At 43.0% G+C, this 24,388-nt stretch overlaps 1 protein-coding gene across 4 annotated transcripts in view; it reads right to left on the reverse strand.

Moving 5' to 3' along the window:
• Nucleotides 1–203: 203 nt before the first annotated feature.
• Nucleotides 204–24,388, reverse strand: part of Mccc1 (methylcrotonyl-CoA carboxylase subunit 1) — a 48,589-nt gene continuing 24,404 nt past the window's right edge. For 3 of the 4 annotated variants that reach the window (XM_052730239.1, XM_052730241.1, XM_052730240.1), the window contains exons 10-19: nt 22,545–22,672; nt 19,154–19,337; nt 18,340–18,449; nt 16,408–16,624; nt 14,723–14,809; nt 10,935–10,984; nt 7,578–7,715; nt 6,191–6,298; nt 3,531–3,602; nt 204–2,772 (exon numbers count right to left, since the gene is read on the reverse strand). In XM_052730239.1, coding sequence (XP_052586199.1) covers nt 2,662–2,772; nt 3,531–3,602; nt 6,191–6,298; nt 7,578–7,715; nt 10,935–10,984; nt 14,723–14,809; nt 16,408–16,624; nt 18,340–18,449; nt 19,154–19,337; nt 22,545–22,672 — 1,205 coding nt within the window. In that variant the 3' untranslated portion in view covers nt 204–2,661. Of the gene's footprint in view, nt 2,773–3,530; nt 3,603–6,190; nt 6,299–7,577; nt 7,732–10,934; nt 10,985–14,722; nt 14,810–16,407; nt 16,625–18,339; nt 18,450–19,153; nt 19,338–22,544; nt 22,673–24,388 lie in introns of those variants that run through there. The other variant, XM_052730242.1, reaches the window with a different exon arrangement.

Consider the following 24,388-nt stretch of genomic DNA (forward strand, 5'->3'; position numbering starts at 1 on the left):
GTGAGTATGTCTAGTGCACAAGTGTATTTGGAGTTTTCTAGAAGTAGAATGTTAGATTATAGGGCATGGAAATATTTAACCTTATGAATACTGTTTGTGTTTCTCAGAGGGGCTCTAAATGCCAGATAGATTTTCCCCTCAAATATCATCACTGTGTTCTGTTAATCCCAACAGCGAGAATAAGACCACTACCACAATTTGAGCCAAATTTGAAGCAAACTTGATTTTTATTGGGGTGTACCCAAGAGCTGGCCAACAACTGCCTCCGAAGTCAGGTTAGAGAGAGCAGCACCAAATCCATCTCTTGGGCCCCTTTTAAGAAGTAACATCACAAGTAGTTTTACAGAAGGGAGACAATGGGGCCATAAGCAAATAAAAAAAAATCTTTAAAAGAACATCATGTGGTCACCCATGTGATTAGGGAGGGGTCAAGGAGAGTAAGGGTATTCTCAAAAACAAATCAAGGTCATGGGTCAGGTTCCAGGAACCAGAAAGCAACTCAACTCTCATAGTAAATAGAAACTTATTTTTTAAAATACAGTATAATGACTCCTGCCTTCAAAATGGAGTCAGGGAGGTTCCTTGCTAAAAAAGTAATTCTACATAATCACTCCTCACCAATTTCTCACTTCATGGCAGTATTTTTCCTCAGCCTCCATTGCACACCTTGGCATCTCTCCTCTAGTTGTGCAAATCTGCTCAGGCACAGGACAACACCAGTTCACTGTCCGGTTAGGCGCTGCTGCTGCCGCCTCACACTTCTTCGTCTAAACCCTCTACCCCCTGGGTTTTCCTTAGTGAATCTTACCGTGGTCACACCTGCTCACAAAGCTTTCACTGAAACACCCATTTCCACACCAGCCAGATTTCACCTTCAATCACATCCAGGAGATGTTACCTTGATGAATGAATGAACATCCTAACTAGGGCAGATAATCAGACCATGGGAGACCCACACTCCTGACTGTCTGCCACCGTTGACAATGCTGCCTTTGGAACCACTCCCTTGACATCCAGGGCATAGGGTTTGGAAATTCTGACATGATTATGCCCACTTCCGATTAGATGATTGACCAGGCAATCCTCACCCTCCATAACACCCAGCCCTGTATCCGAGTGTTTGCAGATGCCTCTCCTCCAGCCCTAATTCCATTCCCTAGGACTCCACAGAAGTTTGCTGAACCCCCAGCCCTCCTCCTTCCCTTCTCAGACCTCCTCTCTATTCAGTCCCCATTCCTTCGTGTCAGCCACGTGTAGAGGCCTGAAGTTGATGTCCGGGTCTTCCTCAATTGTGCTTCCTCCTCACTGTGAGGCCAGGTCTCTCAACCAAACTCAGAGCTCACTGCTATGGCTAGTCTTGCTAGCCAGCTCATACCAAAGATTCAGTCTCCACCTTCTGAGGGTGGAATTGTAGGCAAGATGGCATGCTTGCCTGGCATTTTCAGGGCACTCCGAATCCGAATTCCAGTCCTCTTGCTTTTGTGTAGGCACCTGAATCACTCTGCCATCCATCTCCTTGGCCCTCTAGCCAATTTGTGCAAAACCATTTTTTTTAATTTATCCAAATTAAAGAAAAGTAACATCCGAGTATGATACAAACGCTTTTTAAGATGTCCACTTAGCGAGTGCAGTACTGCCATGGCCAGCACACCTCCAGGGACAGACCTGATTGGGGTGGTAAGGGAATGAAGAAAATACAAGCACCAAAGACACCAGAAAAGACTGGAACTAGATGGACTGGACTCTCCATCCATGGAGAAATCACATCACCTTGGATGCTCAGAGTGTTAATTACATAGAGTTGAGCAAGGAGGCGAGGTTATCGTATACAGGTAAACAAGGAGGCAGCGTTTATGGTATACAGCTGGGTCGAGGCCACAGGTTCGCTAATCTTAGTAGGAGTGGTCTCTGCAGGAGAGCAGGCTGTAAACATCCTGGGGGTAGAAAGCTATGGTGGATAATGTTTGCACACAATATCAATATCTGCACAGAAAACAGAGGAAGGCTTTGTTCAAAATTCCCCTGAGCCTCACCCCGAAAGGGGAATCTCAGGGTGGGGGTGGGTGGGGTGCCATTTTCCTTGGGTCTAAGGCTAAGATCCTTGACATGGCCGTGCCCAGATCAACAGGACACATTCAGTCAAGACGTCACTCACTCAGGGCTTCCCAGGCTGCCTGCAAGTACAATAAAGGCAGAAGAAGCTAAAGAGAAACTTTCCAAACACAAGGACTAGAAACAAGTGACACTTGTGTCTTAAAATAATTAAGTGACCCGTGGTTGAGTTCAGCTCTGGGACCCCTGCCTCTGAAGTATGTCACTGTATTTTCATCAGGGGGAACTGGAAAGCCACTCACTTATATGACTTTTCCTTTTAACTTCTCTCTTAATCAAGCTGCCTTCTACCCTACTTCTAAAAGAGTAAACATACAAGATCTAAGGCAAACAATAGTTTCTAAAAAAAAAAATACAACTCAGTTTTATTTCTACGAAATCTTTTGAGATAATTTGTAAGTATGAAAGGGTTTTACAATCACATGACCATTTATTTAATAAAGTTCCTCTTCCTGGGACCTAGAAATTCAAGAGGCACTTGCTGTATCCAGGTAGGTAAGATGCTGGGCAGCTGCTTTCTTTGATGGACACAGTTCATTACAACTCGAATTAGTCAGATTCCTCCTCAAACTCCACTAAAGGTGCATGTCTGTTGGCCTGGGCCCCTTCTCTGAAGAACACCTTTTTTATCCTGCCGTCCTTTGGAGCTTTTATGGTATGCTGTAGGGACATAAACAACAATGGTAGTCATGCTATTAAGGGCCATGCCCACACCAAGCCATGAGAGGCAGACAAAAATGAAAAAACAGCTAATGCCTTCAATGCTTTATGGTTTCTCAGTTTGTTTGTTCACACACATTGCCATCCACAGAGAAAATGGAGACACTTTCACAGTTGAGAAGAGTCAGTACTGAGCAGTAACACTATCAAGGACGAGAGTGGGAAGCTCCTGTCTAATGAGCAATCTCAACCAGGTTTTACAGCACACTTGCATGTGGGAAGCTTATGTGAAGGACTAGGACTTGGGGTGCCATGAGTGTGGCCACCTAGCTGCACGGAGCCCTGGGATCAACCCCAGCATTACAACGTGGCCTTCCTGCTGGAGGGCCCAGTTCAACTGGGAGGCAGGTCTACAAAGCTTCCAAAGTGAAAGTAGCATTTGGGAGAGCCAGGAGCTGCTGGCCTACAGTCTGACACCTGTCATCCTTAATTCAGCTTTAGGAAATAGCCACAGCGAGTGTTCGGCTGCGATACTGCTGATGATAATTTCAGTATGTTCAGAATGGCAGGTATGGCTTCACAAGATGAAAATGAATTTACCATAAGGATGGTTGCTTTAGCTTTTGCAATTAATACTTAGAGACAGCTCATGACTCTCAGTATTTTAAATGTTATTAACCCATCAAATAAAGCAAAGCACAGCTAGGCTGGGTTGCTGCCAAGGCTTACTGGGCAACTGAACTTGGGATTTCACATACCTCCATCTTCATGGCGATCATAACCATCAGAGAGTCTCCGGCTTTTACTCTGTCTCCAGCTTTCACAAACACCTAGAGATTGAGGGATGCGTTGAAACACAAATCCTTCTTGTTCACAGAGCTGCTATGTGAACAAATGGAACAGGAGCACAGGCCTACATGTCGGGGTTATTTGCCGAGGACAGATGTACCAGGGAAACTGGACTCTGCCAGGTCCACCTAGCACTGCTAGCACTGTTGAGTGTATGTGCTTAGTCTCTTTAGGCTGTGACCTAGCTTTGCTTGACTCAGATGAATGGATTTTACATAACTTTGTACTGTTTCGTTTTTCATGAATATAATCAGGACAGACCTGACGTCTGGTACAGGGAAATGTATACATATAAATGATGCAGGGAAGGACGGATATCTGTTAATGTCTCATACAGGGTGGAGGATGAGGCTCTTGACTAGTTTTCTAGTTTGGGAGTTGCTTATGATGGCCTTTCAAAATGTTGAGTCTGTGTTACAAGTGTGTAACTAGTCCTCATGTGAGAAAAGGATGTCCGTCCCTCTCTCCAGTTCTACCAGACTAATGAGCTGATGCAGACTAACTGTCTTCTTAGTTAATACAGCTACCGAACAGTCTATAAAGACACCAGCAGGGAGTTAGCCCTCACAGTCATAAGCAACAAGCATCTCTGGATGCTCCAAAGATCACCCAGTCCTTGGTGACGCTTCTTCAGTACAGTCTCACAAAGCCACTGTGTGTCCATCTTCAGATGTAAGATGACTATTCTCTGCAGGCATCCCTCACTGTGGAAGGCTGGTGTGAATAGAGACTGACCAAGCTAAAGGCAGATCTAACTCTGTCAGCTCACACACCAGAGAACAGTGGGAGACTAAATAATTCTTTTCCTCTTTTTTTTTTTGTTCTAAGAATATACAGCTGAGTTTTACTTTTTGCAGTGCTGGTGAATGAACCCAGAACTTCACCGTATGTGAAGAAGATTTTCTGTCACAGCCACATCTCCAGCCACAATGGAATTGGTATGACTTAATGTATTGGGGAGACCAGATATCTACCCCAAAGAAATTAGATCGTCTTGTGCTACCATGTGAATGTCTGTATCCTGCTGAAATTCATGTTGAAATAGTAAACCCAAGGTTTGGAGCTAGGGTTTCTCGAAGGTGATTAATTAGGTCACCAGGGATCTGTACTGTCACCAAGAAAGCCCAAGAGAGGTCCTGTGCCCTTTGACATGTGGGGACACTAGGAGGAGAAGACGGTCTGTCCACTGTGATACCAAGAAGCAAACTCACTAGTCACATGATCCAAGATTTTCCCAACCTCCAGAACCATGAAGAATAAACTTACGTAGTTTCATGTGTATGGAAGTGAGTGCCAAGCAGCAGTCAAGTGAGTGCCCCGACTGCATCCTTAGACTGTATCAGATCACGTGGTTTGCTGGGTGTGGAAGTGTGTGCTTGTAATTTCCTCACTCGGAGGAAGGGCAAGACAAGCGCTCTAAGTCTGAGGCCAGCCTGGCTACCCACTGAAACCCTGTCTCAAAGCCACAAAAACAACTTCCTCTCCAACCTGCACCCCACCCTGAGCCACGTGGGTCCCCAACCAGCCTTCCAAACTCATTTTAACACATAGGCAATTATGTCATTATTTCATGACAAAATTTTCCTTCTTAAAAATACATTCTGAGTTGGGGTTTGTGGCACCCGAGAAGCTGAGAGAGGAGGATCACTGGCCCAGGATTCAAGAGCAGCCTGGGAAACATGACACTTAAAGAGGAAAAAATGCACTGATTCGGCCTTGATTCACCCCTCCTAGCTCCCCTCTTTCTTTTCTCTGGCACCGGGGATTGAAGCCAAGTCCCCGGGAATGCTAAGCACATGCTCCTCCACTGAGCCATGCTCCTCCACTGAGCCATGCTCCTAGATGGTGTTAGCTGTACTTCTTTCTTTTGTTATGACAGAGTCTTGCTGTGTTTGTTGCCCAGGCTGGCCTCAAATTCAGGTGACCCTCAGGCCCCAATCGGCCACGAGGCTGACATCACAGGCTCACGGAACCAGGCAGGACACACTGTACCATGGAGTAAACTCTTCCCTTCAAAATAGCGGCCTCAGAGCTGCAGAGATGGCTCAACGGTTAGAGCGCTGGGTGCTCTTCCAGAGCACCCACATGGCAGCCCACAACTGTCTCTAACTCCAGTTCCAGGGGCTCTGAAACCTTCTTCTGGCCTCTGTGGGCACTGCACACATGTGTAGCAGACATGCAAACAGGCAAAACACCTCCACACATACATAAAATTAAAATTAAAAACAAATAAGCAACCCGCCCCAGCAGTCTTGGGGTGGAGCTCAGGTGTAGGGTTCTCAACATGTATGGGGCTCTGGATTTGAACTCAGGCTCATGCATGTAGCACACACATACACATACACACCCCCATACAAAAGCCCACTAATCTTTATCAAAAACTGGTAGTTATGTACATTGAAAGTTGAACCATTATATTTCACTCTTCTTATTTTCTTGAAGTCACTGCTTTCCAATGAGCAAAATTTAGGAGATTTTGGAAAGGATATACAAAGAAAGGGTACACCAAGCTCCAAAAGGACATTTACGAGCCATTTCGGACATCATTGCACAGATGCCCCCTAGTTACCTTTTCAATGGTTCCAGTCATAGGAGCGATGGTACCACCCTGAGTTCCTTCTGAGCTCGCTGAGGCCAAGTACTTGGGTGCTGGAATGCCAATTTCAATACTTCCTTCCTATACAAAACAGTGAACATCGGACCAGCATCTCATCTCTTTATGTTCAGTAGGACACCCAAGGGATTGATTCATGCTAGTAGTGACTATTAGTCACTACTGACACCCAGGTTCTGATGAAGCTTAGTGATCTTAAGAGGCTACTAAGCCTCGATCAGTCTCATCTCCCATGACACAGAGGTCATGGTATAGATGCCTGGTCAGAGATTAAGAATTAAAGGACAGGACTGTAAGTGACAGGATGTTCGCTTTCTGGAAGTGATTTTTAGTGGCATCTTTACTGTGGAGAACATAATCTACAGTAAGAACTTTACACTTACATACACACTATGCTATTAATTCTCGATTCTATAAAGTAAGTCTGCTAACTAGTCAAGGTTATAGATGGCAGAACCAGAGCCTGGAAAGTTTAACTGTACAAGGTCATACAGCTGCCGGGTGGCAGGGCCAGGGCTTGATCCAGGACAGCTTTACCCTCCAGAGCTGTTTGCCCCTCCACGGCCTGCCTCTCAGCCTGGCGCTGTTATAGCAATGGTTGGCTGCAGAAGAGAGCTACTGGGAAAGCTGCACTGTCCTTGACTTTAGGCATAGTGCAGTTACTAAAGCCATTTCCCCATAAACACCGTGGTCTTGATATGGCCCCATCTCTCTGATGGACAGTTCTCTCCATTGCCCAGGAGCTGAGGGCTCACTGGTCATCAGGCTCTGAACCAAGGCCAAGCCAAGCTCGCCCTGGCTCTCTTCTGAGTGCCAAGTCACTGCCACTAACCCCATCCACTTTCCTATTGCCACAAGCATCTGATCCAGACTGCTCTCCTGTGGTCACCTTGTTCCCAACCCCAGGATTCCAAGTGACACAGGGATGGGTCTGGGTACAGTATGGGGGAATGCCCACGCCAAGAGCAGAGCCTCTCACAAGGAGAGGGCAAGCTTCATTTCTGAATTCTAAGAAGAAAACTGTCATGTGTAACAATGAGAATCTGCGGGAACAAAATAGATGAATAGAACTAGAAAGGTAGGACTGTGGCAAAGACATGTGGAGAGGGAAACTGGGCGAACATGATCTCAGTGGCTGAAGGAAGTGGGCCTATCAGTGAAATGCTTCTGGTTAATCAGTTCCATCCCAAACCCCAAGAGGGCTATCATCAAACCCAGACATGGTAGCCTACACCCAATCCTAGAACTCGGGAAACTACAGCAGGAGGATTTCCATGAGTCCTAGCCCAGCTTGAGCAGCAGACTGAAACCTCATCAAAACAAGACAAGAGTGAGACATCACCATGGAAAACAGGTAGATGGTGTTGTCGAGGATGACGAACTTGGATTTACTGGCTACTCCGTCAACAGAAGACTTCAGGTAGGTACAGCCTCCCTCATTGCAAAGGTCACCAAGGACTCGGAAGGTCTGATTTTCAATCTGGGGGGAAAAAAGGCTTTAAAATGAATGACTATGTAGAGTTAATAAAGTCAAAATGTCTTCATCATTAGCAGTTTCAAAGGTATATTTTTCAAGGAACCATGCAGAACCCCCGCCCCCAGATTCCTAACCAGACAATTTAGATACATATACCAGTACGATAATTAGAAGAAAAAAAAAACTATATATGTTATTCCTATCAGCATAATGCAGATGAAAGTTCATTTAAAAGTGGAAAGAATAACATAAACATGTCAAATAAAAGAACACATCAAGGGCTAGAGAGATGGCTCAGCCGTGAAGAGCACGCTGCTCCTACGGGACCTGAGTTCGGTTCCCTGCACCCATGTCAAGCACCTCACAACTGCCTGTAACTCCAGCTCAGGGGGATCCGATGACCTTTTCTGGTCTCTTTAGGTAACTTCACCCAATTGCACACACTCCACCCTCTAGATACACATAATTCAAAATACAACTAAATTAACAGAAACCAGACAAAATGATTCAATTCCCCTGGCTATATTACATGCTGGTACTCATTCCCGAGTTCTTAAGTTAAATGCAGTTTTCCTGTGCCAAGGTCAGCCATGAAACAGAATGAAACTGGACCCGCACAGAGGGCACTTCCTTTATCTCAGCAACACACAGGGCTGACTGACTCCATGGGCTCTGGTTGTGATTTGAAAGAACAGACGAGCTGGGGACTAGTCACAGTTGTCTTGCCCTCAGGGGCTGTGTCAGAAGACAACTTATGATGTCTCAAGGGAGCTGGTAAAAGGACACATTTTCCTGTTTTAAAGAGTGTTTTCTTGAATATACATGCAAGAGAAAATTTCCCTCACACAGAAAATCCATTTAATCTATGTTTTTCTTTCCAATTCCTATCATATTAGTATAGAATCTGTATCTATTCTTCACAAATATGCTGCTGGGGCTAAAGTGACGTAGGTTACATGGTGGAATTTGTATTTGTTCTCATCTCCCTTAAGTTAAACATGACATTGACTCCACCTTCCAAGCTACTAAAACAGCTATTTGAATATCTGTGAAATCTCAGGGTATAAAAGTTTTGTCTAAAAATTAACAAAAACACATTTATTCCCATGAGCCAACCAGGGCAACTGTCAATTTACTAGTCATCAAGGAACAAGAAAAGGTCCCCAAACCAGAGGCCAATATGAAGGAAACATAGTGCACGTATCCAAAGTGGGTGACTTCCCATGGCTGACTGAAGCACAGACAGAGAAAACTGCCGGGCCTCAAAGTGCTGGGAATTCTACCACATGTAACCGGTAAATCCATTCAGAATTGGAAATCCTTCAGTTCATATTAAATGTGATATATTTACTGAACTTGTAGCTGAATTCCTACATTTTAACATCCTCTTAAGGAGCTAGGCAAGATGGCCCGGTGAATGGTGTCTGCTACCACACCTAATGGCCTGAGTTTCATGTTTGATTCCTAGGACTCACAGGAAACAGAGAACTGACTCCTGTGAATTGTTCTCGGACTTCCACACAGGCTCTAGACTCATGAGTGAGACATCCCCAAATGAATAAATAACAATAAGAACCTTCTTAGCATTTCATTTTGCCAACAGACTTCTTTTAATTAAAGGCTAGCCTAAGCTTTACCCTGGAGTGACAATGACTTAGATTCCTTGAGTTTTCCAACAGCCATTTAGAGAACCTGCAAAATTAAACTGTTTTCATAATAGGACCAAGATGCTATCTACCTTTTAAAACATTTTCCCCCATAAGTATGGAGGAGAATTCTGTAGAAGCCACTGGACCTGTGAGAATATAGCACTTATGATGGCTAATGTAATGGGTACTTGATATTAGATTTTATATTTTTTCTAGTTTTCCTACAACTCAACAGCAACAACAAAATAACTGGATTAAAATACAGATAGGCAAAGGTTGCAGAGAGAAATTTCTCCCAAGAAGACATACCAGTGGCCAGCAAGTACACACACACACACACACACACACACACACACACACACACACACACACACAAAAGAAGAAGCCACCATCCTTAACAAATTAGAGCTTCAGTGCCTGACCACTGCCACCTATTAGGATGGTTGTTATTAAACAGAGGGGGAACCCACAAGTACTATGGCCGGGATGCAGAAACAGTCCTGTGTACTACTGGTGAGAATGCAAATGCTACAGCTGCTTCAGGGAACAGCATGGCACTTCCTCAAAAATGAAAAACAGAATCACTGCATGATGCAGCAATTCTACTTTTGGACACACACACACACACACACACACACACACACACACACACACACAATTAAACAACTTTGAAGCACTCTCTGTGTACCGGTTCCTAGTGGCATTTTTCCAACAGCCGTACCTGCACAAGACTGGTCTCTTTAACATTTTATCATGGATGGGGAGGGGCCTCTGAGGCCCCAGGTCTACCAATGGAGAAAGAGGAGGAGCGGGGAGAGGGGCCATTGGCAGTTAATGGTTGCTGGGGAAGGGGTATCATTTCCTTTAGTGGTGTAAGCAGCTGTGAGTTGCCTCTAGCAAATAGCTCCCTACCCATGCTTATACAAGCAACCCTAACTAACTCAGTGGATTAAAACAAAGACGTGACAGTTGGGGGGGACTAGTTGGGAAGAAGGAAGTGTTGGAGGGTGGGGTGGAGGTGGGGAATAGGCGAAGGCAATGGAAGAGGTGTTCACAAAACATTGTATTTATGATGGAAGTTGTCAAAAACTACAGGAAAAAGATAGGAAAGCTTTTGTTTTATCTGTTGATGGGTGGTGGCAATGGTTATACAACATCTGTGCCATTAAGCTGTACACCTAATTTTCTTAAATTTTCTAATAGCTCTTTGCACATCTGACCTCTCAATAATTTTTAAATGTGTATTGGGTTCCTAATCTCAAAAATCTGAGTGCTGCTATTTTGGTGAAATGTGTGCACATACCTGAGGGGCTTATTAGCTATTTAATTCAAGGTTATTCTTTTTGCTAAGTTTTTATGCTTAAGGAAATCATAGCCAAACTGAATAAACAGGTTAGAAACAATACAGGGGTGAGTCCCTCAAACTGCTCTGAAATAAAAGCACATGGCATTCTCATTACAGTCACAATGGTCAAAGGCTTAAGGAAAACCTGAGAAGGAAAAACCAACCCTACTCAGTAGGAGAAAGATAGGATTTGGCTCTGAGATAAAGACCAGAACCAACAAGGCTTACCTGCATGTCATATGACCCATCATGGTTATACGTCACAGCTATGACTATATCTTTATGGAATAAGGGAAAATTGAAGAAGAAGAAAAAAAAGAGAAAACATTATGTAAACAATGGAGAGGATGAAATTCCCCCTCTCAACAATAAGTTACTCTGGTATTGCCAGAAAAGGCACCATCTTAACTCCAGGGGATACAATGTTTTCCTTAGCAGCCTCTGACCAGGCTCAGCACAGGTAGATTGGCAAACCTTTCTCTTTTGAAAATGTACTTTTAGTATTTTATATATTTTCACCTGCACATGAAAGGTTATAGTGATAGTGCAGAATATGCGATCAACTGGCAAAGAGAAGGTCTGGCTTGAGAGCCAACCTCCCATCTGATCGCCTCTGCGGTCTTGGCTAAGTCACTCTGTCTGTGTCCCTTCATTGTCTGGCCACTAAGCAGGCATGGGAATGTTAGCAATGACATTTTTGTGACTAGAGCTGCACATGTTAATAACATTTCTTTCCTTCCAAAACCTGTCCTATGAGTCTCCTCCTTGCCTTCCTGATGTTCTTCCTGACCTAGGCTGACTGGCTCTCAAGGCATCTTCTGGGCCCTCCCTGCTTCCCATCTCAACCCTTTCATTTCCATATTCAAATTACTGTCCTGGGAATTTGTAATTACCAGGAATTTTTAATTACAAAAATAATTCAAGCCAGAGTTCGACCCCACACCCTGAGGAATGTATACTGACATAACACTACACCCTGCTAAATTGCCACGCCTTGTTACATGTATCACAAGCTGTTTAAGATTCTCTGGTGGGAAACAAAAGAAACTGGAGTGGGGGGAATAACAATTTCACTCTGTGGAGTTATAATCAAACCTTTACTATAATTCTGCTTGCTTTCATGTCACTTAAACACTCTTAATGTTTTGTAATGGAAAGAAAATTGATCTGGTGTAATCGGAGGCATTTTCTCCTAAAAAACTTAAAGCATGTTCATAACATGTAGAGTCCAAAACTCTCAGCTTTGTTTTATACCTATCCTCTATGTGTGACTCAGCTCTAAGCAAACTGGAAAATGGACCAGCTGACACTCCCATACGCTGCCTCTTTGCTCATGGCTCCTACTTCCCCATTTCCTCACATCACAGTGGTGTACACTTATTTACACCAGGTTCACAGTGGTAGGTCTTTGAACTCACTCTTTTGAACATTAATAGACTTCTATCTATAAAACAGTTAGGATTCTCTCTTCATCCCAGTTCATGAGCAATTTTCTCTTAAAAAAACCCTGCAAAGTTGAAACTGTTTACAAATAAAGTCCAATAACCCCATGGCCTGCACCTTCAAGTACTACAACACCCACATTCCAACCATATACACTTCCTAATGGCAGAATCTTAGGCATACACACACACACACACAAGAAACTAACTTACTTTTCTCAACATCTATCAGCATAACTGTTTTCAAAAGCTTTACACTGGGTGGGTGAAAATTCTCCACCCTACATATTATAAGCATGCTCTAAATTTTTAAATGCTTCCAATTACACCACATCATTTTTCTTTCCATTACAAAATATTAAGAGTGTTTAAGTGACATGAAAGCAAGCAGAATTATAGTAAAGGTTTGATTATAATTCCACAGAGTGAAATTGTTATTCCCTCCCCCAGTTTCTTTTGTTTCCCACCAGAGAATCTTAAACAGCTTGTTATACATTTAACAAGGCGTGGCAAGGTTATATAGTGTTATATAAGTATATATTCCTCAGGGTATAGTGTTATATAAGTATATATTCCTCAGGGTGTGGGGTCGAACCCTGGATTGAATTATTTTTCTATGACCTTTGGAAAATGACTGACATCTGAGCTTTGTCCTTGGCTAAGAAAGATTAGTTGTTGATAATAAATGTGGCACTAGTAATAGCATGAATCTTATTGGCCTGTTCTAAAATGCAAATGAGATAATCTCTGGAAAATGTTTAATACTGTATCTGAAAACATTCAATAAATGTAAGCTATTATCATTATTATTGAGAGCCAACACAGGGTTCTGAGAAACATGGCCAACAGTAACAAAATAATATATAAAAATTCAGGTCATAAACATAGCATTGAAACACTTGGTCACTGTCATTAAAGAAAACTGAAAATTGGTTCTACTTTAGATTCATAGATATTTGGGGCTTCCTGTCTGGGATACTCTCCTGGCCACTGTCCATTAGCAGTTTTCAAGGACTCCTTAGAACGTTTCCAGTGAGTTACATTCAGAATCAGATTATCTTTGTGGAATAGTGGTAAAAGTATATAGTGAATAGCAATCATGTTGGCTTTTCAATTACATACTTAATCATTTTTAAATTAAAACATTTTTAATTCTAATAAAATTCAGCATAATTCAAAATACTACTCAGTGATTTAATGAAGACCCATGCCAAATAGCACAGCTGGCTCATATGAATTACAGCGGAATATATGATTTGTCTGTTTAATTTAGGTTGCAAAGGTCACTGCAATTTTCCTCACTGATGTTTGCAGTCAGCATGCAGGAGCTGCTCACAAGACATCCTCAGATTTTAGAGGCTGCTTTTTAGGATGATATGAGTAAACACTCTAACCCAAGATGCAGGAATAACACCAGTTATGCTGTAGAGTGGAGGGGTGTTTGCAAACTTTCTTTGTGAAGGCTTGGAGATCACCCAGTATAGTTCTAGCAATGTCCACCTAGGCTGAGGGTGACATAATGGTCACAATGCAATTGCTTTGTGAAGGAAGTATTTGCTACACTGTAATGATGTCTATGATATCTAGAGTCAAAAGGTCCTGCTCTCCTCAGAGAAGAGGGAGACTGATCTGCTGGCAGGGAGCTGCTCTAGCCAACTCGCCTGCTTTTTATGAGAGCTGCCATAGCTCAAGGATACCTCACATCCTCATATCCTGCATACTTCACCTACTCTGGCTTCTCATGTACACTGTCCTCTAGCAGAAGGGATGGTGACTGGCTATCACAGGATTAAGATCCTCTGTATCCTGGCTGGTCATGATTTATTAACCACCTTCTTCTGGCTTAGGTGCCACTGTCTTCTAACTTTAGTTAAAGTAAGTTAGTCTTTGAGCCTTCTTAAACTAGTACACAGTTAGAAAATAAACACCAAACTACCCAACCCAAAAGAGTTAGGAAAAGCATGGAGTCAGTATCAAAAGGAGTGGGCACCCATGATGCTCTGCCCTGCCTGGCCTTCGGTAAGTTACCCTACTTCTGGGCTTCAGCGTCAGCATCCACACATGAGCCGGGACTCCCTTCGTTCCCCTCATTAAGTTGTGGTGAAGATAAACACTCATATGATGAGACATAGACTGAACAACAGCTCTTCAGTGACCCAGTCCACATGGATCTCAAGGCACTGCCTGAACAGTGGGTGACTCTCTGTCCCTCACAGTTTTGAACACTGTTTTCTTATCTAAAAGCGATGTTCTTAGAGCAGAAAGCCTGCAGAGCAATAAAAAAGTACAAAGAGCTGAGGAGAAAGGCCTTGCCTCAGATCAGACCCTGGTCTCCTCACTAATACTTTGTCACATTTCACTTCAGTTGTTTGTAGGTATGTCTTATGGCATATTTTCAGAATACTTAAAAGCACAGAAGTAGGGAGAGAATGTACACCATTAACCCCAGGACCCTGCCAATCAACTCCACTGGCTATTTAAAATCTCACAGCTGACTGAGCATGACCAGGCTAGAAGTGTTTTTGTGCTATGTTTCTACACTCTATATTTCTCTTGTAATGAAATATTACTTACCACTTTTACCACTTCTCAGAGTCATGTTTCTGGTGTAAGAGATATTCAGTCTTCTCCCACTGCTGAATGAAAACGGAGAGAATAGATCTAGAAAAAATTTAAAATGCAACAACAAAATTACAAGTATCAAGCTCCCAAGTGTACTCTACAAAAGCAAATCTAAACCACAGGTCCTCAATTGGCAGCTCTGTTCTTACTATTTTAAATTTAAGGTAGCTACTCTGACTTATATCTCAGAGACTTTCATATGACAAGTCCCAGCTTCTCTGGAAGAATCTGATTATTTATAAGTCAGCTCTTGTCCTCTGGTGGCACAGAGGTCCCCACCCTGCCCCAGTCTCTAACATTCATTGTTTTCCTTTCACTGGGTCTCTGTGTCACTGGCTCAGCTCTATGTGCTGAGGTGTGCATGCTCTGCTGGATACAACCCACAGACAGTGGTGTAACTAAGCTGAAGCCATCTAGTGTGGAGCCTGTAAGTGTGATACTTATAAATTTAAAAAGTAAAGGAGCAAAGTGAGAATAGAGCAAACAAATCTAAAGACATAGTTGCATTCTTTAAGCTTTCAATATAATGATTTGAAAACATCTAAAATCAAAGATGCTAACAACAGAATCCTATAGGAGGCAAGAACATTTAACAATCCCAGGGCTAAAGAGATGGCTTAGCGGTCTGCAGCAGCAGCTGCTCTTCCCAACAACCTAGGTGGGATTCCCAGCTAGATGGAGGTTTACAACCATCCCTGAGTCCAGTCCTAGGGTCCCTCTTCTGGCCTTGACAGGCACTGTATATATACAGAGCACAGGCTCAGATACAGGCAAAACACTCATACACATAAATAAAAATAAACTAAAAACAAAAATTTAATATAATAATTCTAATAATAAAAGAGAAAGAGACTTAAAATTATGTTTAATCCAATGTTCAACATTATCTTGAGTAAATACTGGGAGCAAGTTAGAGAATGCAGATTTTGTATTAGTTTGGGGGCAGTGGGGGGAGGGGGTGGGGGACCTTTCAATGCAGAGCTGACTGAAGCTATAATACACCATCCTATGAGGCAACTAGTTGCCAGGAAAAGGTTGGGAAACCATCAGAGCATGCTGGAGGAGGAAAGCATGTGGCAACCAGAACAGATCCTTCCACAGCATATCCTCTGACACCCTGAAGGACCGAAATCTCTATCCAGACAGAAATTTAATTATGGGATGGAAAAAGAGGAAGAAGAAACTCAGTAATGAAACACGGCTAGCTCAAAGCAATCTGGATCTCCAGTGTTCTAGACTGGGAGACCAAGGGCTTTGTTGTAGGTACAGTGGGTACAATGGAGCAAACCACCCGGAGTGCTGAATGCAGAGTCAACAGGGATCAGCACAAGATACAGAAAGAACCAGTGTTCAGTTAGAAAGAGAGCAATTTCTGCAATGTTAGGGCATTGTTCGAGCTACATTTACTGAGTTCAGTAGTGCTTATATGTGCACTTCTGATGTATGTACTTATGCTTATGATGCACTTGTGATACATGAAGAGTTCTTTTCCAGAGTTCTTTTCCACACTGAAAAATATCTGCATATAATAGGATCAGTCAGTGGAAGCAGAAAAGGCAAGAAAGACACACAGAAAGAGAAGCATGTTTCTTGCTGATTCAGAGACTATAGCAAGGGAAGAAAAGTGTGCTCTGTACCTTGTGTGTGAAGTCTGAAAGTGCTGGTCATCTCTTTCTCTTGGAGGATGAGCCCCAAAGCTGCCTGGCATACAGCCTCTTTGGCTATGATGCTGTGGGTGGGTAGGAGTGTCTTGTGGTGCTGAGCGATGAAGTCAGTGTGCACATTTCCAGCTTCGAACTCTGGGTGGCCAGACAGCCGGAGCAGGAAGTCCACATTGGTGCGCAAGCCGACAATCTAGGAAGAAAAGCAAACCCGGGTCCTGCTGAGTGGGGAAAACAATATATTCAGAAAAGCATCTGCTCTATGACCCACTGAGGTGTCACGTGGAGAAGGGTCACACTCAGCTGTCACCAGATTTATCATTGCATATCTGGACTTACACTTCAAAATCCAGCTTAACAAGAGAAACAGGGTGTAGGATGTGCTACAGCAGGGTGTTTAATTGGCTCAGGTTAAACATTTAATTGGCTTAGGTTAGGAAAATGATGAATGTCAAAAATAGACATGGAATTTATTTTCAAGAGATCAAAGATTGTTATTTAGAACATTCCACAAAATAGGATGACTGCAAATGCAGGCAGGATTGTGATACTGGAGAGGGAACAAGAATAAACAGCTTGGAAGAAACTTCCTTCCAACACTAAAATCCAAAGTTTATACATGGATATAAAAATTTTTAAAAAAAGGAATATCATCAATCCTAATCACCTCCTCTCAAAAAGCAATAATAAGAGGATTAAAGATAAAGGTGACTGTGGCTTTGGGTTCATGCATTCATTCACTCTATCATCCATTCCTTATTTCCCTTACTGAGCAGTTTCAGGTGCCAGGGTCTGACACAGGCTCTGGGGACAGTGAGAGAAAATAGTTGAAGCCCCCGCCCCCCAGAGGCTGCAACAGAGACTGAGGCTGCCCAAGGGGACAGAGGACATCCAAGTGTCCTGCTCGAAACACAACAACTGGAAATGGAGTCTGAGGAGTGAGCAGGACCGAGGACAGTCAGCAGACAGTATAAGGTAAAGACACACCAAAGGGGAGGTAACAGACTTCTCAACACTGGGGCACTCAGGGGACAGCAAATACAATCATAGTGTGAGAGACACGGAAATTGATGCAGATTAATAACACCCAATAATTTTAAAATCATGTGTCATAAATCCTCCTATGAAGTGAAATTAAGGGGGTTGGGACTTTTGCACCAGGAAAATTAATGTGATACAGAAAAATAAACTGTCAAATGGATGAAAATAAGTATTAATTTGCTGTGGGATGGTCTGTATGTCAAATGTGTTGCTCTGATTGGTCAGTAAATAAAACACTGGTTGGCCATTGGCTAGGCAGGAAGTATAGGCGGGACAAGGAGGAGAATAAAGCTGGGAAGTGGAAGGCTGAGTCAGAGAGACACTGCCAGCCGCCACCATGACAAGCAGCATGTGAAGATGCCGGTAAGCCACGAGCCATGTGGCAAGGTATAGATTAATGGAAATGGATTAATTTAAGCTGTAAGAACAGTTAGCAAGAAGCCTGCCACGGCCATACAGTTTGTAAGCAATATAAGTCTCTGTGTTTACTTGGTCGGGTCTGAGCGGCTGTGGGACTGGCAGGTGTCAGGGATTTGTCCTGACTGTGGGCCAGGCAGGAAAACTCCAGCTACATTAATTTTTTAAAGAAAACTGAGTACACTCACTTCTATAGTTGGCCTTATTTACAGATGCCTATGATTTCACTAGCATGTAGCACTGACACTAACAGCTCTATGTCTACAATCCTTCTCTTCCTAACTGAGACAAAGACGTGCTCACAGCTCACACTCGCCCTTGGGGACTTGTGAAGACCTGTTTTGTGTCTGACATTGGAATGCAGGAATGAGGTGAGAACAGGAGCCTCTGGGGAAGACAAAGGATCACTCTGCCGAGAAAGGGTATCGGCACAGGCCTCGGCTCACTCACGTTGTACTGATGAAGGCTGTACCTCAGTTTCGACAGGGCTGACGGGCGATCTGCGGCCCAGACAACAAGCTTTGCGATCATGGGGTCGTAATGCACCGAGACTTCATCTCCTGGAATTGAGAAACACTGTCCATGTCACCACTCAGGAATGAGGCATGGCAGAACAACACATTCCTCCCATCACTTCACACTCATCCTCACCAACTCCTGCATGGCAGGTGCCCTCAGCACAATTTGATTTCCAGGAAACCAAGGCTCAGGTGGAGTTAAAAGCTTCTCCAAAATCTAACAAGGCTTTCTCATGTGCTTCAGTGACACATGGGCCGGCTTTCTTCAGCCTATCTTCTTTCCCTTTCTCTCCGTGGAGGTCAAGGCAAAGCCCTACCTACTCACATTAAACTTATTTCCATCTTAGCTTCCAAGCCTTCAGTCCTCTGTGCCCATAGGTAAGAAAACCATTCCCGTGTGTTGTCCCAGGGCCTCTACATGCACACATGGCATACATACAGCAACCCAGCAAACCCCACCAAGTAAATAAATAAATAAAATGTAAAACACCACACACACACACACACACACACACACACACACACACACACACACACACACATGAGATGATAATGCAGTTAAATCTGGGTATGGTGGTATGATCCATAGTTCACATATGGATCATAGCTCATTAGCAGGCGAAGGCAGGACACTCACTTGAGCCCAGGAGTTTAAGTCTGGCCAACACAGTATGGCCTCATCTTAGAGAAAAGTAACTTATTGTGAGTTTAATTACGGCGATAGCTTTGATCTCACTTAGTGTTACCTTGCCGCACTCCGGTTTCAATCCTCGTAGACATGTCTGCCTGAGGGGTAGAGAGGTGAACCAGTGGTCCAGCCCCTGGCATGAAGCTATTGTCAGGGTCTTCTGCATATATTCTAGCCTCAAAGGCGTGGCCCTGCAGAGGGATTTCTTCCTGGCTCAAGGGAATCCTCTCTCCTGCTGCAATCTGGTAACAAAATAGAGCTTCTTATGGAAATGCACGTTGGAGTTACTAACCCTAACTAACCACTGACTCACAGGTCAGTGGTCTTGCTTACACCCTGTGAAAATGGACGTATGGATTCTATAAAGCAGTCAAATGAAATCTGTGCTGTCCATCCCCTTAAGCAGAGTCAACTTGGGGATAATCTGTTCATTACCATGGGTTCCAGAGTTTTAAAGTGGAGAAAGCCTAATTGAAGGCTAATTTCTAAGTATAAAAATCAGTGTTTAATACCATGAAAACCTAACTTTCTTACTGGTAAGACACTGTTTACATTTACAATATAATACTCAGTTCCCCAATTATCTTTATATTTTCACTCGGTATCTGAAATTATTCACACCCATGAAGAAAGTGTGAACAGCCTATCTACACTATTTTCACCAGCAAGTGAGTGACAGAGTAAGACAGAAAGAAGAACAAGATGTTTGTGTAACCCAGATCACAAGATGGAGAGCTATGATCATCCACTGTTACTATAATACTTATCGTTTTGGCTCTTATATACAATTTAATACATTTTACCCGTCAATTAGTATGACTTGGAAAAAGCTAATAGAGCAGTGGTTCTCAACCTTCATAACCCTGTGACCCTTTAATGCAGTTCCTCATATTGTGGTGACCCCCACACATAAAATTATTTTCAGTGCTATTTCATAACTATAGTTTTGCTACTGTTATAATGTAATGTTATAATGTAATATAAATATTTTTTGGGACAGAGGTTTGCCAAAGGGGTCACGACCCACAGGTTGAAAACTGATGTAATAGAGGATATGTGGACACTTCCTCTCTTCAATTTTCCCCCAAGATTAAAATAATAATAATAACAGCAACAACAACTCATGGAAGACACAGGAGAAAGGAGTAACAATATGATTCTGAACTGAAAAGGTAAGCACACAACAGAGACGAGAGCATTCCTCAGAACCTGCAACAGAAGGGTCAGGAACCGCACACAATACAGAACCAAAGTAGAAATAACTAAATCAAGTGTGCTGATGGTGTTTCAGGCCACAGTCTCCATACCCACACTGCCTGGGCTCCATTGTCCCCACACTCACCCTGCCCAGGGAATTTTTCAAGCTTTTGTATTCAGAAGTCTGGCTACAGTAAGAACCACAGAAGTCCTTGCTGGCATCCTTTCCTTCTATGTTTCAAAATGAAACTCTTGTTGATAAGCTAGTGAATTCTAATTGTCTTCACTTGCAAAAGAAAAAAGTGTTGGTCATGCATCGCATCTTCTAGGGTATAATCTAATTTCTTGTTATACAGACCATTTTCAAACTGACTTATTTTTACTGGCTTTTTTTTTTCTTTCTTTTTTTTTTTTTCTGACACTGGCTTCCCATCCGAGTCCAGGAGAGACTGGTCCTAACTACACCTTCAGGTTGGGAATGATGTGCCATTTTCATTCTCAGAGAGACACAAGTAGCTGCAGATTTCCCAGCATCCCCAGGTCCTGCTGGCGATCTGTGCTGTAACCTGAACTCAACTGTTGGACCACTGAGTCCTCTGTTTAAGAAGTCTCTGACTCTAGAGGCAGGCCTGAAGCTTCAATTCTCGACTCATCAACTGTCAAGGTCCCCTGCTTTCCCTATGCATGACTCCAGAGCACCTCATGCCCCATGTCAGGCCCCAGTTCCTTCATTTCTGGAATGTGCTCTGGATGATGAAAGCTCGCTTCCTTTTCTGAAGCTCCTGCATTTTCCCAAGAGCCAGAAAAAAACATCCCTGGTTTTCCTTCTCATTCCTAAATGCTTAGGAACACAGTTCCTCCATGATTTTAAAGTCCTATTAGGTGTCCAACATTTTGACAATGCAACATGATGGTGTCATCTACTAAGTTCATGCCTGAGAACTTTGCTATGAAGTTATAACTAAAACAACAGCAGCACCAACAACCCCTCATAATGTTTTAAGTAACTACAATTTTTTTTTTGTTGGGCCACATTCAGACGTGTCTTCAGCTGCAAGCAGCCCATAGGATCACATGGTTACTGCTTCAGAAAAAAAAAAAAATTCCTCTTCTTGATTCTAGAAAAAAACACACTTGCTAGTTTTCTCGGACACTATTAATGTTTAGTAGCTCATTGTGCCTGGATTTCTCATTTCCAATGCCACAGAGAGACCCTGAAGAATCCTTTGGCTCAATCCGAACCACTAATCATTCACCAAGGAAACATGACAATATTGTCCACAGAAGTTTTAAGAAGACAAAGTTATCCAAATGTCATGAATTAATCATCAAAGTATGGAAAAAATACCTTAGACTCAGTACATGAAATGAACCTTTGGAAATCAAGAATATTCATACTACTACTTTCATATTATTAGAACAGTTACAGATCGTGTGTGTGTGTGTGTGTGTGTGTGTGTGTGTGTGTGTGTGTGTGTGTGTTAGATACATCAACAGTGTCAAAAACTGCAATACCTTCTGAACACTGGCTGTGAATGGCTACTACAAATGAGCACTTACTCATGGGCTGACAGCAGTCTGCAAATGAACTTTACATGGATCACTCTACTGCTAGAAGACCATGCCCCTCGCTCTTCACTCCCAACCCCTTAGGTCATTTCATCCTGGCTAGCATGTCTTGCCTCTAAAATCTAACATGGTCCACAATGTTGCTGCCTTGATAGATTACAAGGCTTGGTCTGTGATCAGGACCAGATACAGTGATACAGCTCACCTGCCTATAGCCCAGGGCCTAAGCGGGGGATGAAAGTAATTGATAAATTTGGAATCGGTGTTCCTAAAGTGCCAGTAACATTGCAGCATCAGATGTAGTTTGTTTGTTTGTTTGTTTTTCAAGACAGGGTTTCTCTGTGTAGTCCTGGCTGTCCTGGAACTTGCTCTGTAGACCAGGCTGGCCTTGAATTCAGAGATCTGTCTACCTCTGCCTCCTGGGATTAAAGGTATGTGCCACCACTGCCTAGCCAGCTTTTTGTTTTTTGTTTTTTAAATCTTACATTTTCCTGTCCTCATCCTAACCACAAAAAAATGAGTCATACCCAAAGTAGTTCACAGCATGATGTATTCTCAACACTGATCTTATTTCTGGTAGTGCCAGGGACTGAAACCATGCACCACCCATGCTAAGCAAGCACTCTACCACTAAGCTATATCCATAGCCCAAGACTGATGTTTACTAGGAAAAACATTCTTACCCTGAACTGCCACTCCACCAAGTCAGTTCCCGTGATCATTTCAGTGACGGGATGTTCTACTTGTAGCCTTGTGTTCATCTCCATGAAATAAAAATTGTGCTCTGAGTCCATAATGAATTCCACAGTTCCTAGGAGATAAAATACAGTTGTCACACCTCAGTGGTATATAATCAGCAGCAAATCAAGATGTCCTATCATGAGAGCTGGAAGACAGCTCAGTAGTGAAGAGCACTAGATGTCCTCCACAGGTGCAGTTCCCAGCACCCACATGGTGACTAACACAAATGTGATGCATTCTTCTGACCTCCACAGGAATGATAGCACAGGTACACACACAGGTAAAATACCCATGCACATAGGAAAATAAAAATATCATTTAAAAATTTCATTAAAAAAGATTTTTTATGTTTTTTTGTTTTTTTTTCAAGACAGGGTTTCTCTGTGTAGCTTTGCGTCTTTCCTGGAACTCACTTGGTAGTCCAGGCTGGCCTCGAACTCACAGAGATCCGCCTGGATCTGCCTCCTGAGTGCTGGGATTAAAGGAATGCGCCACCACCGCCAGGCTAAAAAAGATTTTTTACGATGCAACACATTGAGTTTTACTGCTGCAGACTTCATTTGTGGTATATGATTTGTATTTCATGAAGAAAACACCATATTTTGCAGCAGCAAATGAGTCTCAGTTTAAGATAGAGAACTGTATGAAATGTAGCAATCGAAAACATCTTTGGAATTCTGAGCAAATGTTGAGCCCAAATTATACACCAGTCTTATCTGCTGTAGTAATGAGAACACATTTGAACTGTGGGTCACTGTCCCAGCATCCCTACCCCAGAAGCCTCATACCATGACGCCCCACTTTACCTGAACTCTGGACAAAGCCTAACAGTTCCCCTTGATCCCTGTGGTCCCCTCTTAAAGTCCTTGTGGGAACTGGGGCTGTAGCTACATGGTAGATCTTTTATCTCAGATGCACTGGGCCCTACGTTTAATCTTCATCATTGCTCCCCACTCCCAATAAGAAAAGTCCTTGTTAGGAACATGCCGAAAAGATTTTTTAGCTGTCCAGTATCTAAGCTGTATGCCAATCCAAGTCTATTGGTAGTCTATTAAGATCTGCAATACTCCTCCAAGCTTTTTCTTAGTAGTGCTGGGGATGGGTCCCAGACCCTAGTGCATGGTAGGCAAACATCCTTCAGTTTTATTAGGCTTAATTTTACACAATAGTTTAATTACCAGCCTTCTAGGAAATGTGTGTCTACATAGAGGAGGCCTATCGGAAAATAAATAAGTGAAAGTAGAATGAATTCCTAGTTCATTTGCTTTCATTGCTGGCTAGGTGATTTAATGAACAGTTTAAAATACCAGAAAGAGTGAATGTGATTATGTATGTCTCCATATATATGTGCTTATGCAGAAATAAGGAGAATGGCAGCAATACCAGAAGGGACAAGGAGATAGTAGAGATACCTAACTATCATTATAAAGTACCTGCGCTTATGACATGAAATAATAACACTTGCTTTATTTATTTATGGTGTGTGTCTGTCCTTGTGTGCGTCTATGAGTAGAAGCGCATACACGCCATGGCACACACGTGGAGGTCAGAGGACAACTTCTGCGAGTCGGTTCCCCGCTTCCACTGTGGGCTCTGGGGACTGAGCTCAGATGGTCAGGCTTGTATGACAAACATCGTTGAACCCAACAGATAACCTGACAAAACCCAGAAGCTTTCGAGAGCAAAGGATGAGAAAAAACACTTCAGGCAAACACATCACAGTGCACCTGGGGGTAGGGTAAAGGTCAAAAATGAAGGACAAAGAAAGCTCGGTTAGCACAGGCTT

Source organism: Peromyscus californicus, unplaced genomic scaffold, assembly GCF_007827085.1.
Source record: "Peromyscus californicus insignis strain IS unplaced genomic scaffold, ASM782708v3 Scaffold_9__1_contigs__length_137607984, whole genome shotgun sequence".
Taxonomy (NCBI): domain Eukaryota; kingdom Metazoa; phylum Chordata; class Mammalia; order Rodentia; family Cricetidae; genus Peromyscus; species Peromyscus californicus.